The following is a 14,529-nucleotide window of genomic DNA, read 5'->3' as shown; positions in this document are numbered from 1 at the left end:
AAGCTCTTTAAACTGAAGGAGTGACTGTAAGAGTTCTATATAAATAGCTTTCTATACAGCATGTGGGCCTTGGAAAGTAATCTCTTTTCTGAGCGGTCTGAGCTGACCAGAACTGCACGTGGGCATACATATAGCCTTAGTATAGGGCTACTCTACATTGAAAGTCATATAAGCTAAGGCAATTGATATGCATTCTGAACTGCAGAAATTTAATTTTGGTCATACTAGGTATTAATTGCATTCATTGACACAAAATGGAAGTCAGTGCTTAGGTGAGGTGGAGGGAAAGAGACTACATCCAACTCCACAGCTATCCCTGTAAAGTTATTTTTCTTTTGCTTTTATTTAGTGAGTTTAAATTTGATAGCTCTAAGATGGACAGATTTCCTACTGATACTTAAACGGAAAAGAAAAACAAGTTATTTTATTGAATGGAGATAGGCACCTGATCACCTTTCTTGTTTTCTAGTTTTCATTTCATTCCTGCTGCATTGTTTGTTTTCCTTTTTGGGTAGCTGCTGGCTTCGAATGGTTCTGGCTGAGTAATTATTAAATCAGATTTCTGCCTTTCCTAGTTTGAATATAAATCTTTTAGTGCATTTCGTGGATGGCACTAGTTGCTCACCTTATGTCTTGCCAAATGGACTTGGCCTCCAGTCTTAGGTAACCTTCCCTCTGGCAGAGCTGGTCAGCCAACACAATATAACCTGAACCAAAACCAAGTAAAAGAAAAGAGAAAGTAGAAAAGAGAAAGTACAGTCAGTGAAGATGTCAGAAAGAAACTTGGGCAATCCCTCTAGATCTGGGAGTCCTGAATCCATGGTGACACATCCAACAGCTTAACACATGGCATGGTATGGCTTATTGCCTGGCATAGCTCTTACTTTGGGATTATTAGAACCACTTTACATTTTCAAAGTGGAAAGCTTTTTCAAAGTAAACCATTATCGTGTTGGCACACAAGACAAAACTCTGCAATAGAGACTGGTTTTATTCTGCAGCCCCCTCTGTGACCTTGCACCACTGACACCAGAAAGCAAACTCTGCCTCTTCCCTGTCAACCATCTATGACACATTCTGAACCTGTGTTAGCTGATTACCGAAATACGGCACCGAAGGAGTGCAGTAGGCTCCATGTGACAGCAGTCATTGATGCATACCTATGGTTCTTCTGGGTCAAGAAATATAGCTGTCATTTCTCAAGTTTTGGAGAATACTGCCGGTCTTAATGAAATAGTGCCTAAGATGTCTTGGTATCTTGAACAGCCATTAAAGGAGTGTAAACGAGTAGTGGTTAAAAAGATGGAGATAGGTATCTCCACAAAGATACAAATAGAAATCAGCTGCTTAATGCTCTTTGCTTGCCAGTGATTGTTGTGTTCTCGTTCGATAATCCTCCCGCAGTGACTAAAGTGAGACTGGTAGGCTGGTAGGCCTAGCAGTGTGAATGTAATGCTTTGTTTAAAAAATGGAGGGAGGAAGGAAAAAAAAAAGTCAAAATCCAGTATAAACATGCATTCTAAATAAGATCAAAAAAGAAAGTCTGGAACATGAGATTTTCTTTTGTGTTAAATGTATGCTGTTTTCAAACCCCACGTATTGTGCTAGTGTGAGAAGCAGGAATGACCAAAGTGACAAATTTGGTGTAATAGACCAAGCTACGGCCTGGTGGAAAATGTATATGGCACAAATGAGCGTCAGGGAACATGAATGTAAAACCTTTATCAGGATGTTGATCTTTCAGGCTTGCATTTCTGTCATTTCTTCTGAGCGTGTCTTTACTGCAAGACATTATTGCGACAGAGCTGTGAGAAGCTGAGAGCTGATAAGGTGCTGACACTGATACTGTGGTCATGAAGGAGTTTTTTTCTTAACAAAATGAAAAATACTTGTAATTCAGCCCAAAGTCTTGCAGGTTTAATTACAGGTAGTTTTGACGTTATCCAAAACATGACTGGGCTTGTATACGTTGACTTCAGTACAGAATTTTTCATTTGAAGTGAAACTTCCTACACAAGACTAAAAGTCAAAAGTTGTTATTTCAAGGAGAAATGCAACAGCTCTTCAGGAAATCAGCCTAAAATACCCTGTACGTGCTGCTGAGGTGGTAAGTAGGTTTTGTGTTGGTTGCTTGCAGGAGCTTAAATTCCACCAGAGGCATGATGTGTAATACTGTCCTGAAGATGTAAGCGTACTCAACTTTCTAATGCAATGTTAAACTTGTAGGTATTTTCAGAATAATATTCAAATTACTAATTTGACTGTCATTAGCAGTTAATAAACTGGAGGATGAAATTGGTTTAATCCCGTGACTGTTGCATATACCTTCATTTCTGAGGAATGCTGTTGCTGTGTTCAGGGCTGAGGTTGCTGGGAAGGTGGGCACATCGCCAGTAACTGAAGAAGCTGCATGTTCTGTGATGGACATTTGTGAGAAGAGGACTGTGGTTATTCTTTTAAAATCAATCAACCCTTTCTAATGTCCAAAACCTGAAGTTGCGGTACCTCCTGGAACATCAAGGGGATGTGCAGTCATTTTGTTTTGAGAAAAAACAGGGAAAAGCTATTGCTGCACCTTCCTATAGAGCTGAAACTGATAAATGCAGATAGACAATGTGTTAATTAGATCCGTTACTTAGATAGGTAATGGAATAAAGGAATCAACAACAAATACTTAAATTGCTTATCTTTTGTTTTGCTGAGCAAACTAGATACTATATATTTTGGAAGGAAGCTCCTGCAATGTTCTCGTGAACACCACAACACACACTGCACTGGAAAGTGCTGCGTTATGTGGAAGGCTTCCCTGTTTTCTTCCTTTCTGTGGTATAATTGCGGAGTCATGTGTTGCAGTCAGAAATGGTGTGTTACAGTGCATGTGGCTTGCATTTAAAAAAGAAACCCAAAATTTAGAATTGGATTTGGTTCATAATTATAAATGTGGTTTCATTGCCTGTAGTGAGGACGTCATGCAAACAGAAGAAAGAAAATACATAGTCTTAAGGATTGCCATGATCTATCATAGGTCTGAGCTGTCTGTTAAAAGTCGTGTTCCTAGCTACAGGACATTTCTTACAGCTGGGGTATATGCCCAGTGCTTTTTCCAGTGAGCAGCACCATAAGCAGCCTAGAGATGGGGAAGAAAATGTTGAAGAATTTAGCAGTCACGTGGAGAACCCATTTTCAAAGTAAAACTGGTAGTTCCAAGATCTCAAAGTTAATGTATCCATTTCTTACAGCATACTCTAATTTATATTCAAAGGACAGTCACAACTTTGGTTAAAACTCGTTTGACCTGTTAAATGGGTGTTAAAGTAATACTTTTTTTTTTTTTTTTAAGTGTGGAATGTTGAACAGATATAATGTAAACGTAGATCTCCATAAATAATTGTCCCCAGTGACAGTTCCCTAGTTAAATACCCTAAGACCTGTTTCAAAAAGTGAATGTGGCTCTCCATGTCATTGTTAAGGAAATGGCAGGTGAATTTTCTATTTATGCAAACAGTAACCGAGAACCTTTGCTCCTGAAGAAAAAATGTAAATGAGGATTGTACAGTAATATTTTTTTTCCGAATAGAAAAAAAGAATTTGAAATCTTTTCACGTGCCTCATACTGTTACGGTTTTTGTTCAGGAAGAGGCTAGCGAAATGCAAGCCGCAGGTGTTAAGCTTGAAAAAATTCACTTTCCAGTGTACAGGAATGAGGTCTTCCCACATCTGCTCTTCACTAGGACTGCAGCATGGAGGAGGCTAATGTTTTTCATCGCTTTCTAGCATCTGACTGTTACATTTTTGGAGTGTCTTTTTTGGAGGCACATAAAACAGCTCAGGGGTCTGCAAGCCAAGCATGTTCGTGGTATTGAGATCCATGACAGAGATAGCGCTGGAGGGACGAAAGTCAAGCAAAATGCGAATTAGAAGGAAATTGTCCCATTATCTAGGCTTTTATCACCTTTCATGTTTTTGTAATTAGAGATGGTGGTGGTGTCTTAAGAATTTGAGGGAGGCAAAAAGTGGCTGGCCGTGATTGGAATAATATGTGTGGTATCTCGACTCTCCCTTGGCTGTGCATGTTCCTGGGACCTGAACAGTCTGAAAGATGTGGGTAGTAACCACCTCTGAAATTTACGTAATTCCCTATTTAGGAAGTTAATTCTAGGATACAGATTAGAAAGCTTTTGGCTAGTGTAAAATATTTATTAAACTGCTTCCCTGGGAGTCATGCACAAACCCCAAAGTGATGTGGCAACTTAAGAAAGAATAAAGGAGGAGGTACATGCTTATATTTTTGGCTGAGACTTTCAGGTTATTTTGTAGCCTTCAAACTGTTTCTACAAGAGGCATTCTTCTAAAATTAATCTCAGTCTCTGCAAAGCAGGTGTTTACAGCAGAGTTTCCCCTTCCAACCATGTGCCTAACAATAGCGTGATTAAGATCTCAGTTTGGGGCAGGCTGACTTTTGGCTGCATGTGTGTACCTGCATGAGCAAGTCTGCAAGCTGCTTTTATTATTCAACAAAAAGAACATATGCAGTTAGTCTGAATATAGGAGGAATGCTTTGAACATGAACTGGGTCTCAACCAGGGAGACCGAACGGGGCAGATGAGGCGAACAGAAATTGATGGCAACATTTTTCATTTAAGCAATCAGAGCGCTGGATGAACTGAACACAAGCTGAGAAACACATACACTGCACTGTAAGAATAATCTATGTTATGCTTCTTCTGTGTTGTTCAGTTTTTAATATGGCTTGTGTTTCTGCTACGAACAGTGCAAAACAGCCTTGCAAGAGCTGCCTTGGATGAAACTGGAGGCACTGGCAGTTGTATCTAATGCAGCTGGGCAATGTAGTGTTGTGTTGGATCACTGGGGGAAAAAAATAATTGTGGCAAAACAGTATGATTCTGATTTGCAACCAGCAATAAGGAAGTATCAAATAAAGCTAACATGAAAATGGATCAGCTATAGAAAATCATCTAAGGAGAACAGGGGTGATGTTATTTCTATCCATATGAGCTCATCTAATAAAAGATGTATCTGCCTACAAAGCGCAGCCTTACCCAGGCTGAGTGGGGAGATGCACAGAGCAGAGCATTTCTGCCATGCTGTTCATTGACTCGGGAAGGCAAGAACTGGTCCATGTTCTGCTCATGTTTTCTGCAAGATGGCTTTGTAGCTGGAGAAGCTAAGGCGTATTGGCTTAAAGAAGTGAGGTGTAATACAGTTGGGAGCATGCTCCTACAGAGCAGCTCTGCAGCAGCACACAGGTCAGTGCTTCACTGAAGTGTCTTTAATATAAGGTGACACACACACACAGACTGCATGAGGCAATATCTTGATGTATTTGTTTCTGCAGACTCTCCTAAAGCTCTCACTACAGCTACAGTAGTGCTGGTGTCTGACCACAGTCAGACTGGGTAGTGGACCTTCAGTCACTACGTGTCTCACGGTTCTTTAGCTGTACAGTTCTCCAAGTCAGGCGGCTGCAAGTCCAAAGTCTCACAGTTCCTTTCAATGCAACCTGCAAAATCTTCATCACTCTTTGATAAAAAAATGGATTACATTTATGCAAGGATTCTGCCTGGCTAGGTAGCTTTTTGCCACACAGGGTACGAAGATGAATTACACATGTGAAGTACCTGTGGTTTCAGGTTAATGGTAATTGAATGGATAATTTTGGCAAAACCTTTGCCTGTAATGAAACTGCTGGTCTTCATTCCTGTGCTGTTCTTGGAAAATTAATTAATACTTACCTCAGAGCTCAAGTATTTCACATGAATCATAGTAATAGCTCAGGTACAATTTTTTAATTTCCTCTCAAAATAATTGTCATGTGATTATTAACTTTTCTGATAACTTCCTGTATTATTAGTAGTTTTGCTTCTCGAGTACTTACTCATGTACAAGCTCTTAAATAGCCAGGTAGAATTTTATATCAGCCTGCAGTGTGCTTAGGTTATTGTAACTCTCATAATTGGAGTCTATCATCAATGATCATAATTTAGATATAGTAATGAAATGATGACAAAAATGCCAAATATCATTTTACCCTATTAAAAAAAGAACATAATCATTCCCATTTTTGTGTGGTGTACATGTCCCTAGGAATTTTAAAGTAATATAAAAATTTAAGTTCCTTTTTTCTTTTTCTTTCAAAGAAATTTTCATCAAAAGTATTCTACTTCTTACCAAAGGAAAATAGATCTGAAATTTGTCTGAGAGTTAACGCTTACTTGGTAATATTATTTCTTAGAATCCCTTTATTGGCTGCATATTAAAAGAAAACGAGACAGTACCAAAACTGGAATTGGCTTCTTTTAAAGACCAAGGTTAGAAAATCAAGTGAGCCCAATTTCTGTGTTTGAAGCATTCACTGTTCTTTCACTCTACACTCCTTCATTAAATCCTGAGATTCATGAGGCTTTGGGGAAGAAGAGGATGAACAGTAGTTACAGGGCTGTCCACATGCTGAGGGAAAGAGAAAAAACTACTTGTATTCCATGAAGAAAACAGCACAAATGCCAAGCTGAGATGTTCCCAGTTTATTATCGTGTGTCTCATAGCAATAAACGGGCTAAATTGTTCAGTGTTGAGGACTCGGCTTGAACAACCAAGGGCATGGGGAGACCACAGATTGTGTGTTGTTGTGAGCATCTAATGAACTAGCAATTTTGTTACTCCTGGATGTAACTACCGTGTGAAGGTGGTGTGCTGCTCAGAGCCCACACGTGGCGTTGCAGGAGGTGCTCGACCCCTCAAGGCACAGCTGTGTGCCACCCCCTGCCATCTCTGCCGAAGAGAGATGTGTCAGGTGTGTGCCTCCTGCTGCCTCTCGCCCACCAGCACCGCAGCCCGCCCGGCTGTGGGAGAGCTGGTTCCCATTGCTGCTCTGAAACATAGGGAACACGGAACAGGAGGATAGGGTAGGGCAGGAAAGAGGGAAGGAGAAAGGGCAAAGACGAAAGGGAAAGGGCAAAGAAGAAAGGGAAAGGGAAAAAAAGAAAGGGAAAGTGAGAGGGAGAGGGAAGGGGTAGGGGAAAGGGAAAGGGAGAGGGAAGGGGAAAGGGAAAGGGAAAGGGAAAGGGAAAGGGAAAGGGAAAGGGAAAGGGAAAGGGAGAGGGAAAGGGAAAGGGAGAGGGAGAGGGAAAGGGAAAGGGAAAGGGAAAGGGAGAGGGAAAGGGAAAGGGAGAGGGAGAGGGAAAGGGAGAGGGAAGGGGAAAAGGAGAGGGAAAGGGAAAGGGAAAGGGAAAGGGAAAGGGAAAGGGGAAGGGAAGGGAGGGGAGAGGAGAGGGGAGGGGAGGGGAGGGGAGGGGAGGGGAGGGGAGAGGGGAGGTCACTACTACTGAAGTGTGAAGAGGCTTGAACATGAGTGAGACCTAGCCATTTCTGTTCTGTTAATTACAAGTAACATCAGAAGAAAAGGAAGATGTGCAAGGATAATTGAGAAAGAACAGAAAAACATGATTTTGTTGCTACAAGACAAGACTAGCAAGTCTTAATTCTACCTAGGGGTATGCTACAGACACCTTCTAACATTAACATGGTAAACTGATTGACCTGGGCTGGTGAGATAGGAGGTCTCTGAGTGTGTGTGTGTGCATAATGGGAAGTGTGAAATTGCATATTTTGAGAAGTAGTAAGTTCTTTTTTTTTTTCTTTCATAAAAGTTTCAGAAAATCTTTTGAAAATCATGGCTGAAAATTCCTTGTTTCCTTAAGTTCCTATATATGTCCCTTATTAACTTGGTTTTGTTCTTGTTTTTTGTTTTTAAAAGGACGTGCAGGGTGAATCAATGACGTTCAGAGATGTAATGGCTTCTTCAAGATCTTTTTATTTATTTTGAGCAGCTGGAGAGTGGGGTGGTTTCTGGGATTGGTATTTCCTTTGATTGGGAGTGTTGAAACCCTGCCCTGGGAGAGATGTGCATTTTACAGCACTTGTCTGCAGGCGATGTGAGATAACTCCTGCGTGGGAACAGGCTTGTGCAAAGGCTACTCTGGCCTGACCCACCACACGTGCCTACCTTGCACTGAAGGCAGTGGAATTTCAGAAGATGCCTATTGTCTTCCTGAACTCGTTTTTCTGGAGGCGGAGCAGGCTCCCCCCACACTTTGCATGAAGTTGAACAGGAGCTTTGGAAGTTTAGCTTTGGCAGTCAGGCTGTTGTAATATCCAGGTGATACCTGTGGTTTTGTCCTTTCCTGATGCGCTGTTCTCTGTGCTGAGAATGAGGGTGATAGCAAGTCCATTCTTGTAACAGTCAGACCCTTTCATGGGGTGTGAAAGCGTATGCTAAATGAAACACCTAGAAATTTATAAGCACATAAGAAATCTAATGGGGCAGACAAATCTTTACTGACAAAAGAGAGAAATAGTAAGAGTCTAATTCTAGGATCTTTTTCAATATAGAAGCACAATTTGAAATATAAATCTTTGCAATAGTACTTTTCCCAAACTGTACAAAAGTATATGCTGCCCGTGTTGCAGGGACTCATCGCCATCAAGTCAACTCAGTCTTCAGGTGTAAAATCTGAAATGTTCTGTGAGTTCTTTTTCCTGCTGTATTATGGTCTTATGGACATTAAATCTTTTTTTGACACTTGTTATCCCAATAAATTCTGATTATCATGAATATTCAGTTTTCAAAATGCTTAATGTGCTCTAGCTGACCTGTAGATGTGATATTTTGCAGTACAAATATTGTCAGATTATTTCTTTTATACAATAAAAAAAGATACCTGTTCAAGCTCTCCAGTTCTCTTTGTGCTTTCTGCAGGAGAATGGAAACTTTAGGATGAGCACGAGGAACAGCAGCTCTTAGAAACTGCAGAAATCATTGCTCCTGTTGTAGTATTCTCCACAGTGGTCTCTGAGTCTGTTTCTTCTTCCATGACAAGAGCAATTGTCAAAGGACACTGAGCATGCTGAGAAGTAGATGAAGTCTATCATAACTTCGGAGCATTACATTTAACCTTGCTTTTCTGATGCACTGGCTGGTTCATCAAAGTTCTGTGAAAATAACTGATATTTTGCAACTTCTTGTATAAAATCTGCTTCTAGACTGTCTGCCTCTAGACCCTTTTCTGTCCGGTAGTGAAGAGGCACAGCCATCAAGTGCTGTGCCATTTTGCAGAAATGATGCTCAGCACCGTAAATTTGAAGGATCTCTGTTTTGGATATGCTTGCTACAAAGTGCTTTGCAGTCAGCTGGTAGCTGCTAGAGCTAGTTCAAAACTACTACTGTCAGTAGTAGTGCAAATAACTGAAGCCATACTGGGTTTTAGCCTGTGTGGTAAACAGTTGTAGGCAATTTTTTTTTTCCTGGGTCTGTCATTCACACGAGGTAGATGCAGTGGTTATGGGGGTTATGAGAGAGGCAGGGAAGGTGGGAGAGGCTGAGCAACAGAGCCAGGGCCATCAGTCTCACTGAGACGGACAGGGTGTCTCCTTTTTGTTAGGCTTTAGCCCTTTGGTGGCAGGGAGCAAAAAGGTCTGTACTCTTGCAAGTGTTACTATGTGGGTAGTAATACAGAGTGGATTTAGCACCGTATGAATAGATACCTCAGGGCCTTCACGCGCTTTGCTGTCTGTTTCACTCCTGAGACATTTCACTGCGATTCGCTTTCCTGTGGCACCAGGCAGGGTTATCTCTGCAACAATATCCAGCATAGTCACAGAGGTGTTTAAGTGACTTGATCAACATGCTGCTTTTCTTCCAGGTATAGCTGGCTGTAATTTCAAAATACTCTTAAAGGTCTGCTTTGTGTCTGCTGCACAGTTGAGACAGGGACTACTAGATCAGCATCTGTCTGAGGCAGTGGAGCACGTAGGGGCTGTTCCTGGAGAATGTGACAGGGGAGCCCAGATATGTTATCAGGAGGGTGGGGAGGCGAGGAGTATTTGTAATTCAGAGGTGGGGGGAAAGGAACATCCTAAGGTTGCTACCTGCAGTGCTGTGCGATGACCCTGATGATTGCTGTGCTTTCGCATGATAGCCTGGCATAGCTGTTATGATGATGATCTAGGTGGCTTTCAGATAAGGAGATGTGAGATTTGGTCTCACAAAGAGCAATTCTGTTATAAAGTAGATGAAACTATGCTGGAAGGTGGCAGTCCATTTGTAATAGTAAATATTTACTAATAGAGCGTGATGATAGTCTCTGAACCTCTTCCCCATCTTCTGCTCCAGTATCTTGAGCCAGCTGGCTGTGATGCAAATTAAGACACAGCGATTTCACAGTATACCTCTGAGCAAAGACAGTGCATGTTTCTTTTCATAGTTTGGGAGCACATTTTTCATATGCATGCTTCTCTGCTAATTAAAGGTCCTTTGGCATACTCATTCTGTGGCCAGCTGAATCTGAGGTTAAAAGCTTTTTGTGGAAGAAAATATGAACTGTGGTGAGTTACCACTATCCATGAAATAGAAAAATCTGGAAAAATACAGAAGACATAGCAAATGAAACTAGGCTGTCGGCACCTGGGCTTTGCTGGGAAACAAATGCAGGCTTAATTAGGGATTGCAAATTGGGATACACACATTATTTCACTATAAATCTGATCCTGCTGACTTGCAAAAGCCCTTTCAAAGTGTTTGGTGTTAACTGTACATAAACGATAAGCTGGCACAATATTTATGGAGTATCAAAAAGCCTGTAAATTTGTCAGATAACAAACTAATGTCCACAGCCTGCCCTAAATACCTAAAAAGCTGGTGTCTCTGCCATAAAGGTAGAGATTAGATTGCTCAGCTGTGGCTCTGTGGAAGTTAATCCTTTTATTGCTGTTCCCCATAAAAATTCAGACAGCAAAGTAGTGTTTCAGTAACATTACCATTTTGCAGTGCTGTGTGCTAACCCTTCAACAGTATTTGCAAATTGTTATTCTCTCTGAAAGCTGAGATCGGAAAGGTCTCTGCTGACCGTAATATCTCATTTTTGCCGAACTTGTGGAAAGCCTGCTCTTGGGCTGGGCCTGCGCCTTCTGTCTGTGTTACCAGAAATTCTGCTGAGAGGCAGCTAGTTCTTAGTGGTACTTAAAATTATTTAATATTCAGCCCTCCTATGAATTTTTACTGGTTTTTATTCACAGCTTTGGCCAGTGTGTGAAAAATAGAGGGCCTGTAAGTCTATCTAACTTTGCAAAACAGAAAATTGGAATGATTCATCTCTCCTGAAGAAGGTCTTAAATTAAACATTTGTTTGATAGTACTGTGAAAAACAATCACCTTCTTGTATTTTCAAATAGTACAAAACTAGGAAGTTGTTTTTTTCCTTAACCTTTAACTGATTATGAATGATATGTTTGTTGTAATACCAGAAGTGTAATTTTTAGCCAGTCATAGAGGTTCATTAATGATCCAATGTATCTGTAAGTGTCTCCTACTGTTTTAATAGACAAAGTTTGCTTTGCAGTACTGTGAAATATTTTGTATATTCTTAGTTAAGACTCCCACACAAAAGGTGTACTTGATCGCTTGTAATGCTTGAACATTGTGAGCAGAGGCTACAAAACATGCACCCCTCTGCCCCCCCCCCCCATTTTTTATTGCGTTATGCCTCGTGCCACATGTAAGCTTGTTGTTAGGAGTGCCTGTCTTTGCTTCTGTTGCCTTAAGGAATGGTCATAGGCTTGCTGTGTTTCAAGCTCTGTTTCCCATCCCGCTGTGGGGGACGGTGAGGCGCTGCTCTGTGCAGGAATGAGGGGCTCCTGGCGGGTGATCCCTGTGGGAGCTGCGGGGTGGGAAGGGGCTGAGTGGGGCTTTGTGTGTGGGGATGTCCCCACTCTGGAGCTGCTCCTGCTTCTGGGATTGCTGGAGTTTGGTACCCGCACCCCTCCGGGTGAGGGAGGCACATGCCCCTGGCCTCGGGGTACCATCAGCCCTGCGCACGGGCTGTACCTACAGTGGGAGCTGGCCATGTGGGTAACAGGTGGTGACAGCAGGATCAGTAGATGTGGTCTTCTGCATCAGCCTTCTCACTGTGTCTAGGCTTGCTTTGGTTTTTCCAAACCTTAATGAAAAGCTTGTTCATAGACTTTGCTAGAGTGATAGTGGACTTCGTGTTAAGCAGGGGTGGATTCAGTTTGTGCCCAATCTGAATATAAATACAGCTTTTTTCTACTTCCACCCTTTACATCCCTCTCTCAGGACACAGGAGGTTAGTCCTCCATCACCTTGTTTCTCCCTCCCCTCCCTGCAAAGTAAGGAGGGTTAGAGGGGTTTGGAGAAGGACTGTTCGTAGGGGAATGTGGCAGAAGGGGGTTTGCTGGCTGAAATGCTGCAGGGCTGACCAGAACGTAAGCTCAGCAGCAGTGGTACTCAGCATCATCACTGTGTTCAGCTGGTAGTGTCTGACCAAACCTGATGTAGTCTCCTTTTCAGGAGCCAGCATTAATTTTTCTCTTGCGCCTCAGCTGATGTGATTTTGATTCTCTCAGTGGTAAATGCTGGGCATTGGGTAACCGCCTCCTTCTTTTTTCTGTTACAGAGCTCCAACATGGGAGGCAAATTGAGCAAGAAGAAGAAGGGGTACAGTGTCAATGATGAAAAAGCTAAAGACAAAGACAAGAAGGCTGAAGGAGCAGCAACTGAGGAAGAGGAGACTCCAAAGGAGGCTGAGGATGCCCAGCAAACCACAGAGACCACAGAAGTGAAGGAGAACAACAAGGAGGAGAAGGGCGAAAAGGATACTCAGGTCGCTGCCAATAAGACGGAAGAAAAAGAAGGAGAGAAGGAGAAAACAGTGACCCAGGAAGAAACCCAGAAAGCAGAACCAGAGAAGTCAGAGTCTGTTGTTGATGGGAAAGTAGAGCCACAGAAGAACAATGAACAGGCACCCAAGCAAGAGGAGCCGACTGCAGCCTCAGCTCCTGCTGCCAGTAGCGAAGCCCCCAAAACTTCTGAGCCTAGCAACGATGCGAAAGCTTCCCAGCCTTCAGAAGCCACAGCTCCCAGTAAAGCAGATGACAAGAGCAAAGAGGAAGGGGAAGCCAAAAAGACTGAGGCTCCCGCAACGCCTGCAGCCCAAGAAACTAAAAGTGAAGTGGCCCCAGCTTCAGACTCAAAACCTAGCAGCAGCGAGGCTGCGCCTTCTTCCAAGGAGCCCGCGGCAACAGCAGCACCTAGTTCCACTGCTAAGGCCTCGGACCCTGCAGCCCCACCAGAGGAAGTGAAACCTTCTGAAGTTCCAGCGACTAACTCGGATCAAACCATAGCAGTGCAAGATTAAATTGGACAGCCTGTTGAAACAACCACTTAAAACAACCTGTGTCTTTTTTTTATTTTTTCAGCTATACTAACTCGTTTCAGATCTGAAATAACAAATATGTATTGCCCAGAAAGAAAAGGAGAAAAAAAATAAAAAAGAAAAAATGAAAAGGATGTCCCATCAAGTTGGGAGGGAGGGAGGGGGGAGAATCCAAATAGTATTTTTGTGGGGAAATATCTAATATACTTTCTGCCAACTTGACACAAGTCCTGGATTAAAAAAAAAAAAAAGTAAAATAAATGGATGTCTGAAAGTACAGCACATCTTTTGTATCTGAACTGCTGTAAATGCACTCCACCAATGTATCAAAATCTTCTTTTTGTTCTGTAATGGGGTTTGGGAGTGATGCGTTTGATTCTGCCCACTAGGTTTGTGCCAAGGCAATCAGATCTTTATGAAAGCAGTATTTTCTGTGGTTTTTTTATTTACAGCCTTTCTTATTTTGATATTTTTTTTATGCAGTGGATGAATGCCAACTTTCAGACAAAACCCACTTAGCTGTCCACATATTTCTCAATGCCAATCCTCCAATTCTTCCTCTCCAAATATTTTTTGGGAGTAAAAAGCATTCTCATCCTACTTAGCCTACCTAGATTTCTCATGACGAGTTAATGCATGTCCGTGGTTGGGTGCACCTGTAGTTCTGTTTATTGGTCAGTGGAAATGAAAAAGTCTGCGTTCATTGCAGTTCCAGTTTCTCTTCCATTCTGTGTCACAGACACCAACACACACTCATTGGAAAACAAATGAAAAAACAAAATGTACAATGGATGCATTGAAATTATATGTAATTGTATAAATGGTGCAACAGTAATAAAAGTTAAATAATTTAAAAAATATAAAAGCGTAAAGACTGATTAAATCTTCACTTTTACCCCTTGGGAACTAGGCAAAGGAGATTCTTACACTTGAGGAAGCGTTACATCGGGGCGTGTTTCCTATTTATAGTGAAGTAGAGGCAAAGAAAGAACCATCCACCTTGTGATCCTGGAATTATGCTGCTATAAACTCCTACTTCAACAGGCACAGGCATTCACAGGTGAGGCTGGAAGAAGTGAATGAACAGTACATCTCATGTATGTCTTATCCCAGGCAAAGTAGAAATGACTTTTGCCTGTCTTAAACATGTGAAAAAAAAAATGCTCTCTTGCTATTTTAAAGAGCCAGAGGCATGCTGACTGGGTTTTAACTGGGAGTAAGGCAGTGGATTTGATAAAGTGATCTTTTAAAATGAGGCAACTAAATTTAATCCTATTCCTGT

The 14,529-nt window shown here is 41.8% G+C and overlaps 1 protein-coding gene and 1 long non-coding RNA gene across 5 annotated transcripts in view; one reads left to right on the top strand and one right to left on the bottom strand.

Annotated features, from left to right (window-relative positions):
* Positions 1 to 14,112, top strand: part of BASP1 (brain abundant membrane attached signal protein 1) — a 52,374-nt gene extending 38,262 nt beyond the window's left edge. For 2 of the 4 annotated variants that reach the window (XM_014284375.3, XM_027812992.2), the window contains exon 2: positions 12,489 to 14,112. In XM_014284375.3, coding sequence (XP_014139850.1) covers positions 12,498 to 13,229 — 732 coding nt within the window. In that variant the 5' untranslated portion in view covers positions 12,489 to 12,497 and the 3' untranslated portion in view covers positions 13,230 to 14,112. Of the gene's footprint in view, positions 1 to 2,085; positions 2,108 to 7,487; positions 7,512 to 12,488 lie in introns of those variants that run through there. The other 2 variants (XM_055703563.1, XM_055703562.1) reach the window with 2 other exon arrangements.
* LOC129735486 (uncharacterized) lies at positions 7,642 to 9,073 on the bottom strand. The gene is made up of 2 exons (XR_008731178.1): positions 8,739 to 9,073; positions 7,642 to 8,305 (listed from the first exon to the last, which is right to left on the bottom strand). It is a non-coding gene; the product is annotated as an uncharacterized LOC129735486 (long non-coding RNA).
* Positions 14,113 to 14,529: the final 417 nt, after the last annotated feature.

This window comes from Falco cherrug, chromosome 3 (genome assembly GCF_023634085.1).
Source record: "Falco cherrug isolate bFalChe1 chromosome 3, bFalChe1.pri, whole genome shotgun sequence".
Lineage (NCBI taxonomy): Eukaryota > Metazoa > Chordata > Aves > Falconiformes > Falconidae > Falco > Falco cherrug.
The sequence above is the reverse complement of the archived record's forward strand: the minus strand, read 5'-3'. Positions and strand labels throughout refer to the sequence as shown.